We start from the raw sequence: 22,210 nt of genomic DNA on the forward strand, positions 1-22,210 counted from the left end.
TGTCATAATGATTGGTAATTCTAGCATTTCATATCAGACAGAAACAAAAATAAAATAAAGAAGACAAAAACATTGTGGCACCTTAAAGACAAGTCCCACTCTTATGTCTGAGAAAGTGGATCTGTTCATGGACGCGCGTATTAAAATAGAGCAGTTCGTCTTTAAGTTGCCACAACATTTTTATCTTCTTTAATTTTTCTTTTTAAATTCTTGTTTTGGTTTTTTCCTGATATGCTAGCACAGAATAACAGAGCCATGTATTCTAAAACTTCTAGCATTTCAGTTTCAGTTAGCAGAATCTTGAGGATTTCTAAATAACAGAGATGTACGGGGGTATGAGTTATACAGTACCATTAAGTGCGCATGGGGCTTTACGGAATAGCCTAATACTAATAATTAGTATTATCTGCACATTTCTCTAATGACCGTATTTTATTATGTCTCCAGATTTCATGTTTCATGCAGAAATCCATATCCATGTGAATATTTGACTGTGTGTGTATGTATCATTCAAAGCACTCAATACTGTACTTGGTATTTAATTTTTTTATTGGCTTGTACGCATGCACACGTGCAGAGAGCTCTCAAAGATTTCCTGAAAGAACAAGCTCTTGGTGGCACGTAAATGAGCACATGGAGACTGGAGACAAATCTACTTCCACTTTCTAGGCTGCTCAGTTAGGAGAGGCTGTTGCTGATCTTCAGTGAAGAGGTGGTTTCTCAAGTTGCTGCCATGTTCCCCAAACAGCCATGAGCATAGCATACAACAGTCTAGAGATAAATGATGCCACTCCTTATTCAGGTGTCTATTGTGGAGGGGAAATTATGTGTGGAGAAGTAATATGGCCCTGTTACACCATAAATGATAAGTACTCAAGAAAAGTAGTAAAAGGGCTATGTGTCAGAAGGCACCTCCATGCTTGGCAGAGGAACTATATTCATTAATTAGAACGCTGTTGTCCCAACAACTCAAGTTTGCTTGCTGTCACTCTTTATAACTGATGTCGATTGGGAGATGTAGGAACATTGTTACCTGTTGCACAAAATAAACTGCCCCTCCCAAATGGAGAGGCAAAAATGGCTGCAGAGCAAGAATTGAAAGGTTTATTTATGCCACTTTGACACTGACAAAAAAAAATCTTCCATGTGGCAGCATTCCATCAAATTAGATGTTAACATTTACACATGAGAAAATTAATCTTTTAGACAACAGCTCCAGGTAGCATGACTAGTGGCCATACTAGGGAGGGGATTCTGAGCAGTGTAGTCTGAGAGAATCATGTTTCCAAGCTCTGAACTTACCACACAATGAGCCCAGTTGGGTGCAATGTCTCTATAGCTCTTCCCTGGATGACACGCACTTAGAAAAAGGTCATTAAGGCTGATGCTGATATCTGTCTAGACAGCTTTGGAATACCTTTCAGACATGCACAGTGGAAGATGGTCTGTAGTAAAATAAGTGAATCAAAAGGTAAGGTGACACTTTTTTTTATTGGACATTTTCTGAAGTTCAAAAGAGACTTGCATTTGTTTAAAAAAAAGAAGAAAAGGTTCTCCCCCTGCTTTGTCAATATACATTTCACATTTTCTGATAGCTCCTGCAGGAGAAAGGATATACTTTGGAACCCTTAACACTGATTAACCCAGAGCAGTTTCAGAGCACACTGTACATTCTCTGGAGATATATCCCTAAGAAGTTGCTAATCGTTCCACAATGGCTGTGTGTGGCAACCACACTCATTGTGCCTGCCTATTGACATCACTATCACAGCTTCCTGATGGCAAAGGGGCATTTGCCTCTTATCGCACCCACTTGGCAATAAATGATAATGTGCACCTATAAGCTCCGAGACAGCTTTGTGGCCATAGGAAACACTTGGGAAATAAAATGGACTACAATCTATTGGGCAGTTCCTCCTGAACATGTCCCCAATTTGATGAGACTGTTCTAGGGGAGGGGGGAGTTTGGTGCATAAAGGTAGACTTTTGGTTTGTTTGGGGGGGTTTTTTGGATGTCATCAAATTGTATTTTAATGTAAACTGCTTGCATTGTTTGGGTATTTGCTGGTAGACAGTTCTCTTTCTCTGGGATAGCTTTGTAGGTGTCCGTTGTGCACACTTGGAGGGTTTAATTGTTCTGTGTTGAGATGCAAAGTTCTTAGCAAAGGCAGCAATGATGATGGCAATCCAGTTAATGTGTAGCGTTTCCCCCCCGCTGTGTCTTAAAACAGGAATAATTCACTCCGTGGAGAAAACTGTATACCACCACCACCACCACTACCAGCAATAACAACAATGAATGAGAGAGATAAAAACATGATGTGTGAGCAAAGAAATCACATAATCCAGAGCCACCCCAGAGATAATAATTAATAATAATATGAGAAGCTAAAGCCCATTAGGGCTCACTGAATAGAAAGGGAGCATGTGGAATTTAGATGCCTTGTGAAGGGAAGGCCACGTTCTTCTATCCGACTATCAGGCAAGTTGTTCCGTAATTAAAGGCAGCTTTGAAGCAACGTTGTCAAGGGGTGGTTTGAAGGGAGGGGAAGAGCATCTCCCCAGTCTTGTTCCTGTAATAAGAAGGAAGAAACACATGCTGCCTCTGAGCCTTCATATGCTGCCAAAGGATTTGCAACAAACAGCATTTGTGAGAGGATGGGGTGTATATATATATATATTTTCAAGCATTCCCCACCAAAAGAAAGATAGTCAATCATGCCGGCTGGCTAGGTATGCAATCATCAAACCCCTTACACCAAAGCATCTTCCTGAAGTCTGTGAGTCTATTTCTAGAACAAACAGTATCAGATTAGCTGCATTTAACTATATATTTAGTTATGTATAGATGGGTTTGCTTCTGTGTCTACATTGTGTGTGTGAGTGAGTAAGATCTATTAAGCATGGATGAACGTGCTAATACCTAACACTAATATAATGATATTTATGTGCTAACTGCTCAAAGCACTTTACACATGGTATGTAAGATCTGCTTAAACAAATTATTTGGAAGGATGGTGTGACAATCTATTAATTAATACCAATTAACAAAATAAATTACTTCAATAATCTTCACAACAGTGCACATTTTCCAGAATTTTCACATCCATGAATCTGATGGTGAACCGGGCCTGAGATTACCATTGGCTTGCTGAAGGCCACCTTGCAGGTCTGTAGCCAAGATATGGCTTGAGCAGACAATGTACTCAAAGGGCATCTATCCATTACATTACACCAGCTAGAGACAGGAAAAATAGAAGCACATCTGGGGGTGGCATGATGTCCCCTTTGTTGAGGATAACTTGGAAATTACACAAAAGAACTGGCTAAAGTCAGACAAGGCCTGCTTCTTTTATATTCTCCCTGGGTTACATGTAAATACTGTCTCAAATGAAGAATTTCAAGGGTGTAGCCTAAGATCTGTATGGTGTGAACTGTATGCTAAACCTTGAAGGGTTCAAATTGGTGGCTATCATACTACCTCTCAGATATAGCAGCTGTTTTAGACACGTTTGTTGCAACAAGATGGGCTATGCTTAACTAAATTAAATATATAGTTTTAATATTAATTAAATATTTTAAATATTTTAATTATTTTAATTACTATTTAAAATCTCAAGAGTCTGTATCTGAATGCTTCCATGTGTATATGGAGACATGGAGTATGTGGAAAGAAAGCTGCACTGCAGACCCAATACAAGCCAAAATATCTGAGTATATTCCTGATGATCAAGGCAGAGTCACAGATAAGAGTCACAGTTCCACATAGATCTTTCTGCATTCAGAACAACTGCTGCTTGCCCATTCTGAGTCCAAAACTGGATACAGTGCCTATGAATTCCACAATTTGTCAGATATGTTTGAGTAACACAGAAGAGTTAACTTCGGTGTTGTGTATCACACAAAAATAGGAGAACTGACTCAATGTGTGTTAGAAGTTTAAATCTTAAATCTTTCAAATGGAAAGATGTATGACTTTTATTGGAAGGATCAGGGAAACAATCTCGGTGTATTTGAATTACCCCCAACATTAATTATAACAAGTTTCAGAGGTACTGGAATTAGACGAAAGTACCCTACCCAGACAATATTGGGGGCAATATAGGAGCAGGAAAAAGCCTGCATTATCCTACAGAAGGGTCACTCAGTTTGGCAAATATCTCATCACAGCAAAATTTACTGGTTTTTTTTAATTGATGAGGTTCGCATAACAGCATAGATAAATGCCACTTGAAAGCTCTTACTGAAGCTGAAACACAAACGGCCACTGCTCATATAGCTTATCAATCTATCTAAAGCATTAAACTGGTTATACTCATATGCCCAGAAAGCATCACCCCATATTTGTTTGAGCTACCGCCACTGGAAATCAGTGAAACAGTTCTGTTTGTGGATGAAAACCCAGCAGGATTTTCTTTGGGTGCTGTGAAAGGGGGTTGTGTGGAAAAGCAGATGCTGTATTTAGGGAATTCGATCAACTGTTTTCAGCACTTTAGTTTATACTATTCATCAGCCGCTGCCTTTGCAGTCAGGTATCAAGCGCAGCAACTTTGACAAGAAGACAAGACAAGTGTGGGAACCTTGACAAGAATACTGAAAGCTGCTTTTTTAAGATGCACAACCTGATTAGAAGCAGGAGGGCATGCAAGAAATCTCCTGGACTCTAGTTGGTGCCTATTGCATTAGAAATACTGTGATGTGTGGAAGGATTCATCATCAACATTGCTCTTCCCCAACACCAAAACTAAAACTAAAACTAAAACTAAAACTAAAACTAAAACTAAAACTAAAACTAAAACTAAAACTAAAACTACTACTACTACTACTACTACTACTACTACTAATACTACTAATACTAATACTAATACTAATAATACTAATACTAATACTAATACTAATACTAATAATAATAATAATAATAATAATAATAATAATAATAATAATAATAATAATAATAATAATAATAATAATAATAATAATAATAATAATAATAATATCACTGACCTATTCTGCATAAATCCATGCAGTATGCACAACATGTCATGTATGCATAACTCCTTCTAGTTTGGAAATTTAGGGCATGTTGCATGTTGCTTGATAGAGATGGCAGTAGTGAAAAAAGAATGCCATCACCCTCTTCCCCCATTTACCATGCAAGAGGCTTAGATGGACTCTGCCCTTGGTACTGCATTTTTTAGGACCTGTACATTTCTCTGGAAAAAGAGTCCCCTTAAAAGTGTTCCTTCCATTGCCTACCAAGTGTCTGCATCCAACTCTGAGATTGACTCTCAAAAGTCATGGAGATGTGCTTTGTAGAGATCAGATCTTCTCTCTGCTTTACATCCAGCCATCTCGAGCAGCTTTTGGTGTGAAAGATTAGGCCAAGCAATATTTAAATAACTATTAAATCAAGTCCACTCCGCTTCTGTATATTGAATTAAACCTCATGGCAGATCATAACACACAGTGGATATATACAGGCAGAAATGACTGTGTAAGGTGTGCGTGCAAGCAAGGGCTCTGTACAATAGCCAACAATGTTTTTCTGAAGTCTGTCAAATCATCCCAAATAGTAATAGGATTTGCACTATTTGTTACATTTTATAATGTTATAGAGGAACATCATAGAGGAAGGTTTCTCTTACACACTGTTTGGCCATCTCTTAATCATCATCAACACATGCACAACAGCCAAACCTGCAATCCTGCGCCTGTTTACACCACAGTAAGCTCCACTGTGTTCAATGTTGCTCCCTCCTACGTTAAAGACTTAAGACTATCTTAAGCTGAAAAGGTTGTTCTCTATTTTTTTTAATGCTGTATGGAAAGTTAAGTGCTGTCAAAACTAGGTTTTGGGCTGAAGGAAAAAAATGATTATTAAAATGCCCCTGAGTAGGAGCTGACTATGTTCTCCACATTATTGTGTTTTGTGTTTTCTTCGCAAAATGTATAATTGACATACAGCATTCACTGCCACTCGTATGAGAAGTGGGGTCTGTGGCTGAGAAAGCTTTCAATGGAGATTTGGCATTCATAATGATAAGACAATCAACAGCTGCCACCAAGCTGTTCTACATAGAACATCCATATTCAGAGGCAGTGTACCTCTGCATACTATTTGCAAGCATCCAGAAACTGGTGGGTGTTCTGGAGACATCTGGTTGGCACCAGATATTGCAATAGATCAACTGTTAGTTTGATCCCACATATCCTTCTGCAATATTTGGGGGAAGGGGAGATGTAACCCAGAAGGTGTCATTTCTAGAGTGACTAACAGTGCTAGACACACTTAAACTGTTGCTCTAAGTAAGTAAGTAAGTAAGTAAGTAAGTAAGTAAGTAAGTAAGTAAGTAAGTAAGTAAGTAAGTAAGTAAGTAAGTAAGTAAGTAAGTAAAGCCCTGTTGCCAAGGATAGATAAATTTTCCACTCCTTCCCTGGGAACACTGCAGCTGAGATTATAGTGTAAAACAAAAGCAGAGGATGGTGGAACTCTATGTTGGAATTTCTCCCTTTAGGGTCACCTCATCCAAAGCTGGTTTTCAGACCTGCACTGGGGGGGGGGCAGGAAGAGTCACTCTTGTTCCAGTCTTCCTCAACCCAGAACCTTCTAGATGTATGGGATTTCAATCTCCACTTATCACCCCAGACAATATGGTTGATGTAGTAGGAGTTCAAGCCCAACACCTCTGGAAAGTTTAGAAAAGCTGTGCTGGAAAAGCATTTGACCTTCGTGCTATGTCTGCACACATTTGAAGTATATTAATAATGTAGGATGAAAATCCGCATTAAAGACGATAATATGCTAGCCAAAGTAACTATTTGGACTTCAGGGCAGAACACAGAAGACAAAAAGATGCTTCAAACTGCACTGATCTAAGTATCCCTGGTTGCAATAGTGAAATGGGGGTGAGGGGGAGACATTTAAAAAGAGGTGTTTTTTCTTTTTTAAAAAGCCCTAACCTTCTTTGGAGGTCTGTGAAAAGATGCAAGTGGTAAAAAGAAGGAGAGGAAGAAGCAAAGCGAGGAAGACTCCTGTCTTCCCCCTTTTCCATTCTCCCTGTTTTGTCTCTTTTTTTTCCCAAAGAAACCTTTTGGCCACCAGGCTGGAGAAAGTGATCATTCGTCTCAGAAAGTGATCATTCAGACCGACGGGTCCTAATCGGCGAGATGCTTCCCGAACTGGACTCGGGGCGCGGGAAATTAGACGCCTAGATTTAGATTTATAGACAGTATCTCTCTCCCCCCCCCCCCAGCCGCCCCTTTCCCCTCTCCGGCCACCAGTGGGGCCGGCAGCCGCTGTGTTTACTTGTTAAACCGAAGGATGCCGGTGACCGCTGTGGGGCGCCCGCGGTCTTCTGCGCTGGCTTTCTTCCCCGCGGCTCGCCTCGGAAAAGCCGCCCGTCTCCCAGCACAGATGCGGTTCTGAAGGGCTGGCGAAGGGGGTGGGGGGGATGGGGGTGGGGAAAGGGGAAAATCAAAAGGATTGAGGGAAGAATGGAGGGGGGGGGCAGGGACGGGGTGAGGAGCGGGGGGGGGAGGAGGAGGAGGAGAGAGGCTTTCTTCTCTAATACACTCGCTGGGGAGACTTTGTTACAAAACAGATTCAGGCGAGAAGGGCAGGCGGGCGGTGTTGTACAATGAACTCCCGGGGGAAGGGATAAGTCCGGGGAGGCAGAGACTGGCTGGGGTGGCCGAAGGGCAGCGGCGCCCTCCAAGCCTCCCCGCCCCGCTGCCCCGCTTCTCATCTGCCTTGGGGAGGCGCATTTGATCTCCTCGGGAAGGAGGGGGACCCGCCCGCCCCACGGCGGAGGGAGGCCTCCTCTTCCCCCAAAGCCACCCTAACCCTTGCCCTGTTTTCCCTTCCCCAGGCCCGGTCTGGCCTCTCTTTCTTCCCCTTGGAGAGCCGGCGGGGCTTCGGTAAGGGAGGCCTCGCCCCAGTTTCCCCCTCTCGGGGCGTCCCTGGGTGGCTTAGAGAGCGCGCTCTCTCTCTTCCCGCCCCCCCCCCCGCCCGACATCTGCCCCTGCCTTTCTCTTTGTGACTCCGGGGTGGGGTGGAGAGAGAAAAGAGGGGCGGGAGGGTGAGGAGCCGAGCCGGGGAGCTTGTGACTTGCCCAAGGTGGAGGAGCGTGGTTTTCAGGGGCAGCCCTACCTAGGCCTACCAGAGGCTTCCCACCATTCCCAGACTCCCTGTGCCTTCCCTATAGCCAAAGCATCACAGAGGAGAGATACAGGCGGGGGGTGGGGGGGGTGGGTGGTCCTTCCTCCCTGGTGGGCGGGCGGGGGGGGTGTCCACGATGGTGTTTTTGGTGTTGTTGTTTTCCAAATCACATGTCTCCTTTCCCTTGACTTTTAGACACAATCAGCTGAGGGAACCATCCCCGCCGCAGCCCGTTAAGATTGCCAGCAGATAAGAGGGAGAGGGTGGCTGGCCGGGCGGCTGATCCTCGGAGGACGCAGCCGGGGGAATCTGGGAGAGGACCGCGGGAAAGACTGTGCTCTGCGGTGGAGAGGCGCAGTCCCATTGGCAAGGGTTCTGTACGAGGAGCAGACGTGGCGATCCCTCCAAATCTTAGTTTAAGAGCTAAACACGAAACCGGTAGAGGGTGATTTAGGGTTATCAGCGCTGAGGTTTTTCAGAGAAGACCTCAGGAGGGATTGGAGACGGAGGCGTGAAGCTGTTAGGCTTATTGTCATTTTAAAACATTGTTCTTAGTCAGTTCAAGCCAGCGGGAGATCCCCAATCAAAAGGAAGAAAGGGATATTTCTATTGAATCACGAGAAAACAAGCATTTCCAAATAGTACATTCTGCAGTCGCTCCTTGAAAGAAAGAAAGAAAGAAAGAAAGAAAGAAAGAAAGAAAGAAAGAAAGAAAGAAAGAAGTTAATAGGGAGACAATGAAGCCTTTTTTGTTAAAACGTTTTCAGAATTGTGCCAATTCTTTAAGGGGAAACAGAATAAAACTTAAAACTCCTCTGGATGTTGGTCTTTTCGGGTGGGAAGGGGTAAATCAGACAGTATTCAAGATTAAATTAAACTCTAATCGAAGTAACCACAGTCATTTCAAAATTATATGAGAAAGAGTTCAGCAACAACAACAATAAGCTGAAGCTATTGTCCTTAGCACACTTTCTAAGAGTAAAAGCCATTGAATAGGAAAGAAATTACTTCCAAGTAAACATAAACAGGATTCCCTCTCCACTCCCCAAGAATTATAATTACTGTACAATCGGAGAACAAAGGCCTGTTTAGGATGAGAGAAAAGTTTAAAACGTTACTTTGAAACTGCCTTTGAAATTTAGATTAAAAAAAAAAAAAGACCTGGCAAATTAGATAGTTGACACACACAAGCATCCATAGGCACACAAAAATCTCTCTCTCCCCCCCCCCCCCGATACTTTCAGGAAACGTTCTAGTTTTAAAACGTATACATTTGATCAACTTTGTTGTACTTTCTATAGGTGGAAAGGTAAACTGTAAGAACCAGCAGAGAGGCAGGTTCTCCCCACCACTCGCAAAAGAACTGGCAAGCGTTCACGTCTCCTCAAATCAAATCGAAACCATTGCAAGGCCCTAATTAGCGTAATTAGAATAATAAGGCTGCCTATATGTGGTAAGACAATGTGTACAAACAACTTTATTTAATGTATACGGCTAATCAGCGGTGCGTGCGTCCTTGAATGCGTTGGTGTAATAAAACTCAACCTCGTCCGCCCAAACAATCAAATACACATTAGTTTAATGATTGTGCCTGTTTGAATGTCTCCGAAATCCACAGGCGGAAGGGGAATAAATAGCGCTGTCCTCGTGCGTCTGTCTCCCCTACTGACCAAGGTACTGGTGCCTGCCCGGACTTGGCCATGAATCGACAGGGGCCTTGAATGAACCGAGCAGGGACGGGCAATGAATGAATGAACGAATGAATGAATTAGGCAGCCTGCCGAAAACTTTTCCTGACTGGCTCTCAGGATTTGGTGGATCGGTGCGCCTGTGGAAATCTCAGCGGAAAGGATCCGACAGCCTAGGCTGCCAACGGCCACGGCTTGCGGGGAAGAGGGAAAGACACTTTTCTCGGGCCTTGACTTACTTGGGAGTAATTTCCCCTGGACTTGACCGAACTTTGGAAGAAAGTTGCCTTGGGTCAGGCCACGTCAGGGGCAACTCGCCGGCCTCTACTGTTGGCGACTGTGTGCCAGGGTCTTTTTATTTTATTTCTTTACGGACAACCAAAGGAAGAAGTAGCCAATCAACGAGACTATGGTCTCGGTCTCAAATTGTTCAGATCGGCTGAGGGAAAACAGCGCTGCTCCCCCACCCCGCCCCCAAAGTCCCCAGTTATCATTAGGATTATAGACCTTAAATCCTGGGAACTGGAAGAAGAGCAGCCTTTATGATTTAGGGAAGAGGACCACCCAGCCATCCTGCGCACACTTGGAGAGCTCAAGACTAAGGCTGAACCCGTTGGCCCTTGGCCTAAAGCCCAATACAGAGGCGACCCACTCAGCAAAATAATACGATTTTGAGGCTCTTATTATTCCTGCTCCGATTGCCGTCATTAAAACACGGCGTGCCTCTCCCTCCGCCCCGCAGGTAAAAACTGGGAGACAGATCCCGCGATAAGGCTTTCCCACCTATATCACTTGGCGAGTTAAGTCGCCAGTATTCACACGCGGCCAGGTTCAGGCCAGGGAGACCTCGAATATTGCTCTCTCGCCCCTTCCTTCCCTCTCGCCTTTCGATCGCCTGCGTGCCAAGCAGGAAAGCCGAAGTATGGAGCGGCGATTTTGGAGGACAAGCGGCATCGGAGAGGGTATTTCTGGGAAGGCTGCGCTCCGAGAGAAACCCACGGAGCTCACTCTCAAGTTGATTTCTTTAAAATCTCTCTCTCCTCTTCCCCCCCCCCCCCCGGCCCCGACCCGGTCACCCGTTGCCTGAATTCGGCCAGAGTTCTGGCTCTCAGCTTTGAACTGCTTTGCAGGTCCGGCAGGCCAGAGAAAGCCCCATCGCCCCGGAGGCGGCGGCGGCGGCGGGCGATTCCCACCCCAGCCAAGTGTCATTCGGGTGGCAGGAAGCGCTCAAGGTGTTCAAGGATCCCGAACAAGAGGCGACGGCCTGGAAGGGGGCGGGGCGATGCCACTGAAATCAGGGAGAAATCCGCCGCCTCTTCCTTCCCTGCTCAGAGGCTGCCTTTCACACACCTTGACGGTTGTTGCCTCTCTCGCCCCCCCCCCCACCTCCGCCCGCCCTTCGCGAGAGTGAAAGCACCGGGTTTAGAAGAAAGCTTCAGAAATTCTTCTGGAACAGGACAGAAGGGGCCCCCTCACCGACCTCCTCTGCTATCCTTTCAAGCCTTCTAATCAAAGCACCCAAACAAACACGATCTCTTCCATTCACGCCCGCCTCCCTCACTTTTCGCTTGGGCGGGAATTACTATTCGAAACGAGCAAGGAAGCAAGATCCGACACGCACTTTTCTGCGAGGGGGAAGCGAACCGCCGAAAATCAATGGGGGTTTTCCTTGGAAGTGAGCGCCGGACTGGCAGAAACGAAGGGCAAGCACCTCGAAAGGAGAGCCTTTCCTCCTCCTGAGGGATGAATGGACAGCAGGGCGAGAGTATAGCTAATATAATCAAGCGAAGGATCTAAGGTGTTTATTTTTCTGTCTGCAAATCACCCAATGTTTGCTGATCTGCCATACAGCCTAGACTAAACTGGGGTGCCATAAATCACAACTCAGCAGACTTGAATGTTTTTGCTGGCGTCCAGATTTTGAAGTTAGACGCAAATCCCAACAATGTCAATGGCAAACGTGGTGTCGACCATTTCCTTCCTAACTGTGGCCGCCATCCCAACGTTTTGTCCTTTACAGTAATGAGCCTTTTCCTGGGGAATAAAAGGCGATTTGCCATTTGAAAGATCCAATAACTTCAAGCTATCCTTATGAACCCTCCTCCCAGTTATGCATAAGCTCTTTATAATTTTTCTCATACTTGGACGTCTTGATAAAGTACACAAGAAAGCGTGTGAGAGAAGAGCGTGTGTAGGCGTTCAAATTTATGATTCTTCCTATTTGTCCCTCAGGTTCTTGCACAACTGACTGTTAAGGAGAGGAGGTTTGGGCTGCCAAGATCATCAAAGACACCTCACTGCAGAAACACTAACAGGAGGTAAACACAACATTAATACCACTCTGGATGTTCTCTTGCCAACCTTTCCCCGCTAAGTTCAAGAGCGGTTGCCTTAAATAATAACTGACACGCTCATGCGAATGGTGGTGGGGGCTTCTAGGTGGCCATAACATTGCTAAAGAGATCCTTCTGTTAAAAACATTTTATAGGAAGAGTCTACAAATGCTACAAAAGAGCATTATTTCCAAGTAAATGTGATTTGCAGCACAACTCCCTGCATATCCCCTTCTAAATAAATCCTACTGAGTTCACCAAGACTTACTTTTATGTGTAGGTTCAATGCCTTAATTTAACCTGCTCTGCTAAGAGCCCGGGTTTCAGCCATCCGGCGCAATTCTATGCGTGCTCCCTAGATTTAAGTCTCACTGTTTTCGATGGCGCCGAAACCTATATACAGTATTGTACTGTATCGTAGAAATAGGCCTGCAGCTTTAGACGAACAGACAAATGTTGCAGCTGGGAATGAACTAAAATGTATTGTTTCCACCAGACCTTTTTTTTTTTTTTTTTACTTATTCAGGAATAAAAAGGGAATCTCTTTTATCAAAACACGTTGAAAGATATATTTAGACCCTTAATCTTAAAACAACGTTATATTGCCTTCCTTTACATGATTTTTGAAATCCTGACCAATATGTATTGGGAGTTGTTGGGTATTTTTTTAAAAAAAGTAAATAAATCTGCATTTGTAAAGGAAACTGTATAATCAAGTTGCTTTCTCCAGTAAGGTGTACATTTAGGGTACATACACCGTGTGCTATAAGCACTGACTAGGTCTCAAATAATCATTGAGCGTCTGTCGCTCTACTCAAAGTTTCAGATTACCTCACTTTTAGGCTTTTTCCCCATTTTCAAATCCTGCCTCTCTCCTCCCCCAAAAAACTTTGTCACCCGTTTGATACGACTAAATAGTAAGCCTCTTGAACTGATGGAGTCTTTCTTTTTAGGATCCGACCAATGGCGTGCTATAATCTCAGTGTAATCCTACGCATGTCATCTCAGAAGTAAATCCCGAAGAACGAACACCCAACAGTACTAAACTCCAGGACACAAAATTACTAGTTTTCGGTCAGAGTGGGCTTGTCTCCGGCCATTGTACAGCTGTGCCAACTTAGTGCCAAAACGCTGGCGTGATGGGAGGGCCAGGGATGCGTTAAAGGCACAGCAAAGAGAGGCGACGGCCCTCTAACCCTAACCACCGGGATGGCGAGCAAATTAAGCGGTCCCGGTTTTTTTTTGACTGTTCTAAGGAAGCTGCACTCCGCGTGGAATGACAAGCAAACAAATTGGCGTAATTGGTTTGCGGATCGTGGTAGTCTCGCCAGTCTGAATCTGCTCTCGCCACACAAAGGCCTCGTGGAAAGACGGTGGCTGCGCTCCACTTGTAAAAAATCAGCGTCATTTACATACTCATTCATCACAGGGCCCAGAAATGTAAACAACAGCCGAAGGACGAGGAGAAGAAAAGAGGGAAGGGTTTCCCACAGAAACAACTGAAAATACCGGGAAGTTGGGGGTTGGGGAGGGACACCAGAAAAATCTCTCGCGCTTTTTGATATCCCAGCCTTGCTTCCGATTTCTACTGCTGCAAGAAACACACAGAGAGAGAGAGAGAGAGAGAGAGAGAGAGAGAGAGAGAGAGAGAGAGAGAGAGAGAGAGAGAATCTGTAGCCTCCAGTTATTGGCACTTTGCATTTAACCAAGTCACTAGCACTATTTTTGCCACCGTTCACGACACTCGAGTTGATGATCACTAGCCATTCCATTTTGTAAAACAAAACAGAACAAAACAAAACAAAACAAAAAAACCAAACAAACAACGGTACGGTGGCCGCAACTTCTCCCTGCCTCTTTTCCTTTTGTTCAGATACAGCCCTCCCTTCTCCTCCAAACCCCCTTTTAGAAGAGGAACCCCTTTCCCCAGCCTGAGACCTACTCCTCCAAACCATTCCTCTGCCTCTTCCGAAGCCTACAAACGGGAACTGATCTCAGCCCACAGCTCTCTCCCTGCTGGGTGGGTTACATTCTACACATTTCCACGCAAGTCCTTCGGAAGCGCAAGCCACAGACGGGGGCTTTGCCACCCCACCGTTCCCACCGCTGGCCGGGTTGTCTGTTACGGAGACACGCGTTTCTCCTGGCGCAAAAGGTCCGTGCCGCCTGGAGGAACGAGCCTTTCTCTGGGGGAAGGGAGGGTCATCTCGGAAAGAAGAGAGCAACCGCCGCTCCTGCTTGGCAAAGAAACCCGACCTAGCCAGTGCCTGAAGTGTAACTGAAAATACAAATGTATAATAATTTAATTTCTTTGGGGAAAGGAACACTGGGGGCGGGGGCGGGGGGAAAAAGAGGAGTGTACCTTCCTTTCAAAGAATATTTTGGTCTCAGCTGGGCTTCCCCGTTTCTCTCTTTCTCAAGAACAAAAATCACGCTTGCCCGCAGCTCTTAAGAGCCGCCTAAACTGGAGACCCAGATTCTCTCTAGTGGGACATCAGCTGGGGTGGACGCGCAAACTGTTTGATGCCAGCTCGTGTCTCAGATATGAAACCTCGAGTCCAGAAAATAAATCACACCTGGCCCGCCGAGCATTACACACGTGATTTCCGTCTCGTCGGGCCCCCCCTGCCCGCAAGAAATAGAAGAGAAAAGTAACATATTCCCTCCAAGCCCACCGAAATGTCCTGCAGAGGGCAGAGGCTGCCCAGTTTTCAACATCTCAAGCCACCCACACCTACCCACCCTCTCTCGACTATTATTAGTATTATTTTTTAAAAAAATACAAACAATTCGGCGAGCTATTGACCAAGGGACATCCAATCTATAGCCAGCTTAAACATTTTACCCATCAGCATATCTGCGGTGGCAGAACACTCCTTCTTGCTGTCACTTGGCTTCCAGACTATTGATAAGATCATTTAGCTGAATCTGTTTGGGACGCGTGCGATATTGACTAAGAGTTAGAAAAGATGATTAAATCTAATAAGCCTGGAAACTATCGTTAAAGGAGGAAAGGTAGCAGGCGGGGTGGGGGGGGAGAGAGCGGGGAGGACGCACAGGAGTTCGTACCGGATGGCCGGAGCGGCAGGATTTCGATGACCGGACTAACAAACCGGACACCAGGCTTAGGTTCCGCCCTGAGGAGGCCAACAATTTTTGATACCACCGCAAGAATTTGGCTATTGACCAAAAAGGAAGCAGGATAGTACCTCCGGGCTCAACAATAATCCAATCACATCCATTAGGACCTAAAACGAAGTACCACTCAAATTTACACGGGATCCTCTTCTACACACACACACACACACGCACACACAAACACAGACAATATTCGTATTCCCAATGAGCCACCATAACCGCATTAAGAGCAACCGGGTTTATTTTTGAGCCGACGTACCACTTCCTCGGAAGTTGGCACAATGCAACTAATCATCTAGGTTCTCTAGACAGAGACTTGGGGTAAAGTTCAACTGATTTCAAAGGGACTTACCCCTAAGTAAGTGTCCTTAGTACTGCGGTCCTGTCGGAGCCAACCGTGTCGGTTTAATTGTTCATTAACCGTGGATCAGGCAGTGCCCTCAGAAAGAGGCCAGTAGAAATAAATACCGGGGGACAATTTAGTTATTAAAGAAAGGAAGAAAGAAAATCACGCCCTAGAAAGTTGGAAAAAAGAACCAACATGCAATCAATCTGACAAAACATCACTTTGTTTCTCTAGAACCCAATTCACAAGGCTAAACTGCCTCTAGGTGAGGAAGGCCAAGCACACGCCTGCACTTAAAGCCTTAAAACCATTTAATTGCAAATACTAGACATTTGTGGGGTGTAGGTGCACCTATGTCCATATTTAGAGACATAGAGAACTACGGGAACAGCCACGCACCTCCTGGTGCTGTTGCTTTAAAGAAAACCCACACTTGAGTGAAGTTGGGTTGTAATGATCCAGAAACCACTTATTTTGAAATAAGACTGGGTCTAGTCGGATGTCATCAAGCCTTCTCTAGAGAAACTACATTGTTTTTTTTAAAAAATGTGTGTGGGTTTTGGGGGTTTTTTTGGTTTGGACTTTTTATGGCCAAGTAAGTTAGTGTTTAGAATCAGAGCCTTGAGAAGCACAAGTTATTAAGAAAACCAGAGAGATTTTTCTAGTACTTTGTTAGTTTTCAGTAAGTTTCTGCAGATTTGGGTAGCCTCCAGGCAGGTGTAAAAAGTTCCCAGGCCTTGGCACATGGGTGCCAGGATAAGCTGTACCAGAATACCAAGCCCAGCCTTTTAAAAAATCTATCTATACTTATGGCCCCTTCTCCTATCCAACTATGCCAACTACCTGAGTTACACCAGCAAAGTCAGTCAAAAGATTAGGCATATATTTCATTCCAAAACACTCATGAAGTAAGAAAGAAGGACCGCAAAAGGAAAACTAGATTCTATATATTTCAAAGAGCTGTGTCACCACTCATTATTTTTTCTGTTTTTTTTTCCTTATCTCTCAAATGGAAAATAAAAGATATGCCAATAAGTCGAGCAAACTATAAAAGTCTTGTGTATTTCCATTTTATGTAGATAATAAAATATTACTTTAACATAAATATATAAGGATCTCTGCGCTTTTATTTTTTTCCCCACAAGCACATCCAAATGTACCAAAAAACAAAGAATTTCTTCAAAGAGACTGAACCAAAAAAATTACATCCCATATAGTTTTTTGTTTCTTTGTTTGTTCACCTACTCATTTAAAGCTACAGAAAAAACAGTTTCCAGAACCTGTTTGCTTCAAAAGAAATAAATATACATTGAGGCAGGCCACTTTAAAAAATGATACGAAAATATTTCCCTGGGTAGCATTTAAAAGAAAGAAAGAAAGAAAGAAAGAAAAATAGACAAACAAAACATTTAAACTATTTCTGCATTTCAAAGGACAAATATTAAACATATATACAGAGTGGTAAGGTTTGCTTGGTAACTTCTCTTTGAAATTTTAAGTAAACCTATCCAGGGTTTAGAAGAGGGTGTGCCTCCCCTAAACTCCCATTTTTGACCTTAATAAATTTCACTGGCCCCCTTTTGCCACATCCTCTGCCTTCAACCTGAATATGGTTTTCAAAAGAGTTTGTCCTCCCCAACCACAATTACCAGCAGCTACAGTGCTCTTAATAGAACTCCATGACTATACCATTTTTGAAGGAGGAGAAAAAAGAAAACCTCACAACCTTGTAAAAATAGAATAAAGGCCAATGAAGAGGCTTCCCAGAAAACTCTATTTGCCTTCAGAAGGGAGGGAAGGGAGAGAGAGAAATCTGTTACCAGGCTGGCATTTGGAAAACAATACGACCAAAGAATAAAATATTAAATCCCACCTATCTACTCCAATATTCATCTGAAAGTTTCTCTGTGAGAACACTTAATCGGCCTCAGAAGTCTTAAGCATTCTGTTAGGTAAACGTGGTTACAATTATTTTTTAAAAGTTACAGACAACCCCACTTTTTGTGTGTGCTGAGTAGATGTTTCGAAATGTGGATTGGTCACTATCACAGTTTCAAGGCTTACACCATCACCCAATATAGGATATAACATACGGTTTCAAATTCTTCTTCCTGTCCCTTTTCCCTTTCTAGAGTTTTTCTTTTTCTTTTTTCTTTCTCTTTTGTCTTTCTCTTTCTTTTTTTTTTAAAAGGGAGGCCTGGGAAGTTACGTTTTTTTCTTCTTCTATCAAGAAAATATTATCCATTAAAATGACTACTAAGGAAAGGAAGAAGAAAAGGAGGGATTGAAAATGGCATTTTGGTTGTTTTGTTTTCACTTCACTTGGCTCTTTTGAGAGAAAGAGGAAAAAAAAAAGGTGAGGGACGGAATTAAATTGGTCTTTTTTCATGCATCACATCATTCTGAAATCTTAAAAGAAGAAAAAAAAAGCTGTGGGATGTGCTGAAAATCTAAGAATAAATCTTGCAGAGAAATCCCACCCACCCCTGCATATGGGCACAACAACCCCTGGTTCTCCATTAGGAACTGGATTTCAAAGGAATCCTCATAGATTTATTTGGAAGTGAGTCCCATCGAGTTCAATAGCAATAAGCCTTCCTACCTTTTTCAGCTTCAACCCCATGGATTTTAATGAAAGTAATAATTGCTTAAAATTGAAAGTGCGTTTTGTATAATCCATATCTTCACTAAACTCCCACAGGGATGAGTAGATCCAGGCTTGCAGGCAATGACAGCTGTTCCTAGACCACTTTTGCTACAGGAGGATTTAATGAACATGATACAAAAAAAAGGAGTCCTACCTAAGGAGGGGTGGGGTGTAGACTCCGGAAAGTCTTACCTTCTTCAGTAAAACAAACAAAAACAAAGGAGACTATATCAAGACAAGATCACAGCCTGAAGCTGTAACTCTCAGCACCATACATCAAGAGTATTGGAACTCACTTCCAAGGGAGTCTTCCTGTACACCAGGAGGAAGGTTTGGGACACAGATCTCCCCCATTCAGAAAAAATGTCACCGTACATGTCCTAGGGCAGGATTATGCTGGACACTCAAGGTATACAGAGAACTTTCTGTACAGGACCTATGAAGCTAATCATTAATCTCTTTCTGTCTGTCTGTCTGTCTTTCTCTCTCTTTCCACTCAGCCTCCCGTTTCCCATCCGCAAGATCTCATCCCACTTTCAGTTTCGTTCAGCGTTCAGCTCTCCTGGAAAGTTTGGCTAGGTGTCACTCAGCTCTTAGCCCATCCACACCATGTATATTATTCCTCGTGTCACCTTTTTATCCAGTAGGCCTTAATTCACCCAAATGGCTCGTCTAGCCTTCATGAATATTCTCCATTCTCCATATACTAATCTAGAGTCTCCCAGTCTATGCCACCCTTTCCCTCCCTCGTTCATGCACATCTTTCCCCCAACACACTCACTCGGACACACACACACAGGCTTCTCCTTGTCTCTGAATAATTCCCAGAGCTGCATTTCTGGAAAGGGGCAGCAGTATCTTCCCACCCCCTCTTCTCTGTCATCTTACACTTCCATCAAGATAAAATTAAGACTAAAAGAGCCGGTCTTCCCCACTCTGGAGGCTAATGAGAGCAGATAGAGCAAATTAAACGTGACCTCCATTGAAGGTGGCTCCCGAAACTTATAATCCACACAAAGAGGAAAGCAAAGGCTGCACGGAATGGGGGGGGGGGGAGGGAGGGAAACGTCCCACCGCTGGGCAGCGCTCAGTGTCGGAAAATGCAAGTCATTTCCCCGACAAGGCATGAAAGGGAGATGCAACGTGCAAACTTCTGTTTACTTGCAGTGCAAATTCACGGAGTTTCCTTTTCTAAAGGGCCTGTCTCCCCTCTAACAGCACTTGCCTACTCCTTATTCTAGTATTCCCCCCCCCTTCGGGAAAGGTAAAGTGTATTCAAGCTCAGCAAAGTGTGTGTGTGTGTGTGTGTGTGTGTGTGTGTGTGTGTGTGTGTGTGTGTGTGTGTTCTGGGTGCCTTTGGCTTGTCCCCCGAAGTAGTTCATAGCAAGTAGCCCGCCCGGCTAACTTTTTTCGTCTCTACGGGAGGGGAGGATGGCTTTGTACAGCCCCCTTAACATATGCTTGGAAGGAGGCGGGGAAGAAAGAGAGAGAAAGAGGAAGGGGTTAAGGAAGTGGCAGGCGCAGGCATGCACTCGTCTTTTTTTACACACGCACGCACGCATACACACGCACAGGAACACACACACACACACACACACACACACAAGCGCTCCTCCATATACTCACTGCACTTCATTGTCTGGTTACTCGCCTGTAAAGGTCAAAACACCCCATTCACAATTACACACTTTGCTACCGTTTCAAGGATAGTTCAATGCAGGCTCCTTCCTTCCTTCCTTTTTTTGTTTTGTCTGCTTTTTGTTTTGCTTTGTTTAAAGGGGGAGAAGGGGGCAAAACAATCACAAGGGTTGGAGGAGCCGAGGGTGAGAGGGAGGGGGCCAGGGGTCGGTCGCCCCCCCCCGGGTCCCCCCTGCTCCTCCTCCTCCTCCTCCTCCTCCTCCTCCCCCCCCGGTCCGCCGGCGGCGGCGGCGTTCACTGCACAGGAGTCTGTACCCCGTGGTGCGGCGGCGGCGTGTCCCTGCTGGCCCCATACACGTCCTCGGCTCCCGGCAGAGTCCCTCCCGGGGGAGTCATGCGTTTCTCTTTCTGTCTCCTGTTACAAAACCACACGCGGACCACCTCTTTCTCGAGCTGGAGGCTGTCCGCCAGCGAGGTGATCTCCTGGGCAGAGGGCTTGGGGCACTTGAGGAAATGGCTCTCGAGGGCGCCCTTGACGCTCACCTCGATGGAGGTGCGCTTTTTCCGCTTGCGCCCCTGCGCGGCGATCTTGTCTATGCTGGTGGGGCTGCCGGACGAGGAGTCCGCCTCCTCGAGCCACTTGTTCAACAAAGGCTTCAACTTGCACATGTTCTTGAAGCTGAGCTGCAGGGCCTCGAACCTGCAGATGGTGGTCTGCGAGAAGACGTTGCCGTAGAGGGTGCCCAAGGCCAAGCCCACGTCCGCTTGGGTAAATCCCAGTTTGATCCGCCGCTGCTTGAACTGCTTGGCGAACTGCTCCAGGTCGTCCGAGGTCGGCGTGTCCTCGTCCGAGTGCGCCTCGTGGTGGTGGTGCGGGTGGTGATGCGGCGGCGGCTGCTGCCCGTGCGGATGCTGCTGCTGCTGCTGCTGCTGCTGCGCGAGGTGGTCCGGGTGGTGCGGGGGCGGCGGCGGCGGCGGCTCCTCGTGGGCGTCCCGCAGGCCGTGGTGGTGCATGCCCGGTTGCCCGGCGCCCAGCATCCCGTTGACCGTGAAGCCCGGCGGCGGCTGGGAGTAGAGGAGCCCGCCCTGGCCGCCCCCGTTGGCCGCGGCCATCCCGGGCGGCAGGTGAGCCGAGCCGCCCGTCCGCCACGCCACGGCCGCTGCCACGGCGGCGTGGTGGCTCCCGGCGTGGTGCACCAGGTGGGGCGGTCTGCCTTGCGGCGGCGGCGGCGGCGGCGGCTGGGGCTGCTGCGGGTGATGCTGCTGCGGGGCTTGCAGCTCGTCCCCGCGGCCGCCGGCCTGCACCACCGAGGGCTTGATGTCCTGCTGGCCCAGCGGGCTGGTCGACCACGGCGAGTCCCCTCCGCCGCCTCCGCCGCCGCCTCCGCCGCCCCCTCCGCCGCCGCCGCCGCCTCCGCCGCCGCCGCCACCGCCGCCGCCGCCGCCGCCGCCGTGGGACAGGGCTGTGATCCACTGGTGAGCGTGGCTGAGCGGGTGCCCGTTGCTCTGCAGCGCGTAGTCCGCCTGCACCAGCGCCTGGGCGTCCCGGTAGCCGGCGCCCGGCTGCATGCTCCCCGGCGGCTCGGCGTGCACCATGGGCGAGCTGGCGGTGAGCAGGCTGTAGTGGTTAGACGCTGTGGTCGCCATGACTCTCCGAGCCGGACTGAGGGCTCCGCTTAAAGGAGCCGCGCATTTGACAGCTACTTTTTCGCCTCGGGCTCCTCTCGCCGCTCGCTTCCCCCGCAAGTCCGCTTGGCAGAGCCCACTGCAAAGGCACGCGTCCCCGCTCCTCCCTCCCTCCGGCCCCCATTGGCTCCCTGCGCTTTGATTTACGTGGAGACCTCTAGCAACCGGCTCAGGGGGAGCCTCCCATTGGCCCCGGCCCTGGCGCTGACACCACGCCTCCCACACAGGCTCCTGCTCTCCGGCTCGGCCTCCCCCCCCCCCACCTCCACCCCTCCCCTCAAGCTCCGCTCTGCCTTTGTAATCAAACTCTGAGGAAGGAGAGAAGGAAGGAAGGAGCGCGCAAAAGGGGGCAGGAAGAGTGGAAGAAAGGGTGGGGGAAGCACACAGCGAAGAGGGGTGGGGGTAGGAAGAAGAAGAAGGAACAGCTCACTTGTTTCTGGCTAGGCGGGCTAAGTCCTGATTGTGGGGAGCGGGGGAAAGGAGATGATGGCGAGCCCCCTATTAAAACAAAACAAAACAACACCCGACGCTTTGGGGGGGAAAAATCGCGCTCTTTTTTTCTTTTACAGGAATAGC

At 46.3% G+C, this 22,210-nt stretch overlaps 1 protein-coding gene across 1 annotated transcript; it reads right to left on the bottom strand.

The window, feature by feature from the left end:
* Positions 1-1,472: 1,472 nt before the first annotated feature.
* Positions 1,473-21,689, bottom strand: POU3F2 (POU class 3 homeobox 2). The gene is made up of 2 exons (XM_078380259.1): positions 20,264-21,689; positions 1,473-2,573 (listed from the first exon to the last, which is right to left on the bottom strand). Exons 1-2 carry the CDS (start codon positions 21,593-21,595, stop codon positions 2,499-2,501), a joined length of 1,407 nt encoding a protein of 468 aa, XP_078236385.1. The 5' UTR covers positions 21,596-21,689; the 3' UTR covers positions 1,473-2,498.
* Positions 21,690-22,210: the final 521 nt, after the last annotated feature.

This window comes from Pogona vitticeps, chromosome 1 (genome assembly GCF_051106095.1).
Source record: "Pogona vitticeps strain Pit_001003342236 chromosome 1, PviZW2.1, whole genome shotgun sequence".
Classification (NCBI taxonomy): Eukaryota; Metazoa; Chordata; class Lepidosauria; order Squamata; family Agamidae; genus Pogona; species Pogona vitticeps.

Bases quoted from the DNA above. Each gene is read 5' to 3' on its own strand.
- POU3F2 (XM_078380259.1), bottom strand. From the start codon at position 21,595: ATGGCGACCACAGCGTCTAACCACTACAGCCTGCTCACCGCCAGCTCG. The intron at 2,574-20,263 runs GTACAGACTCCT...TTCTTATTACAG, and splicing joins CGCCGCCGCCGCACCACGGG to GAACAAGACTGGGGAGATGC.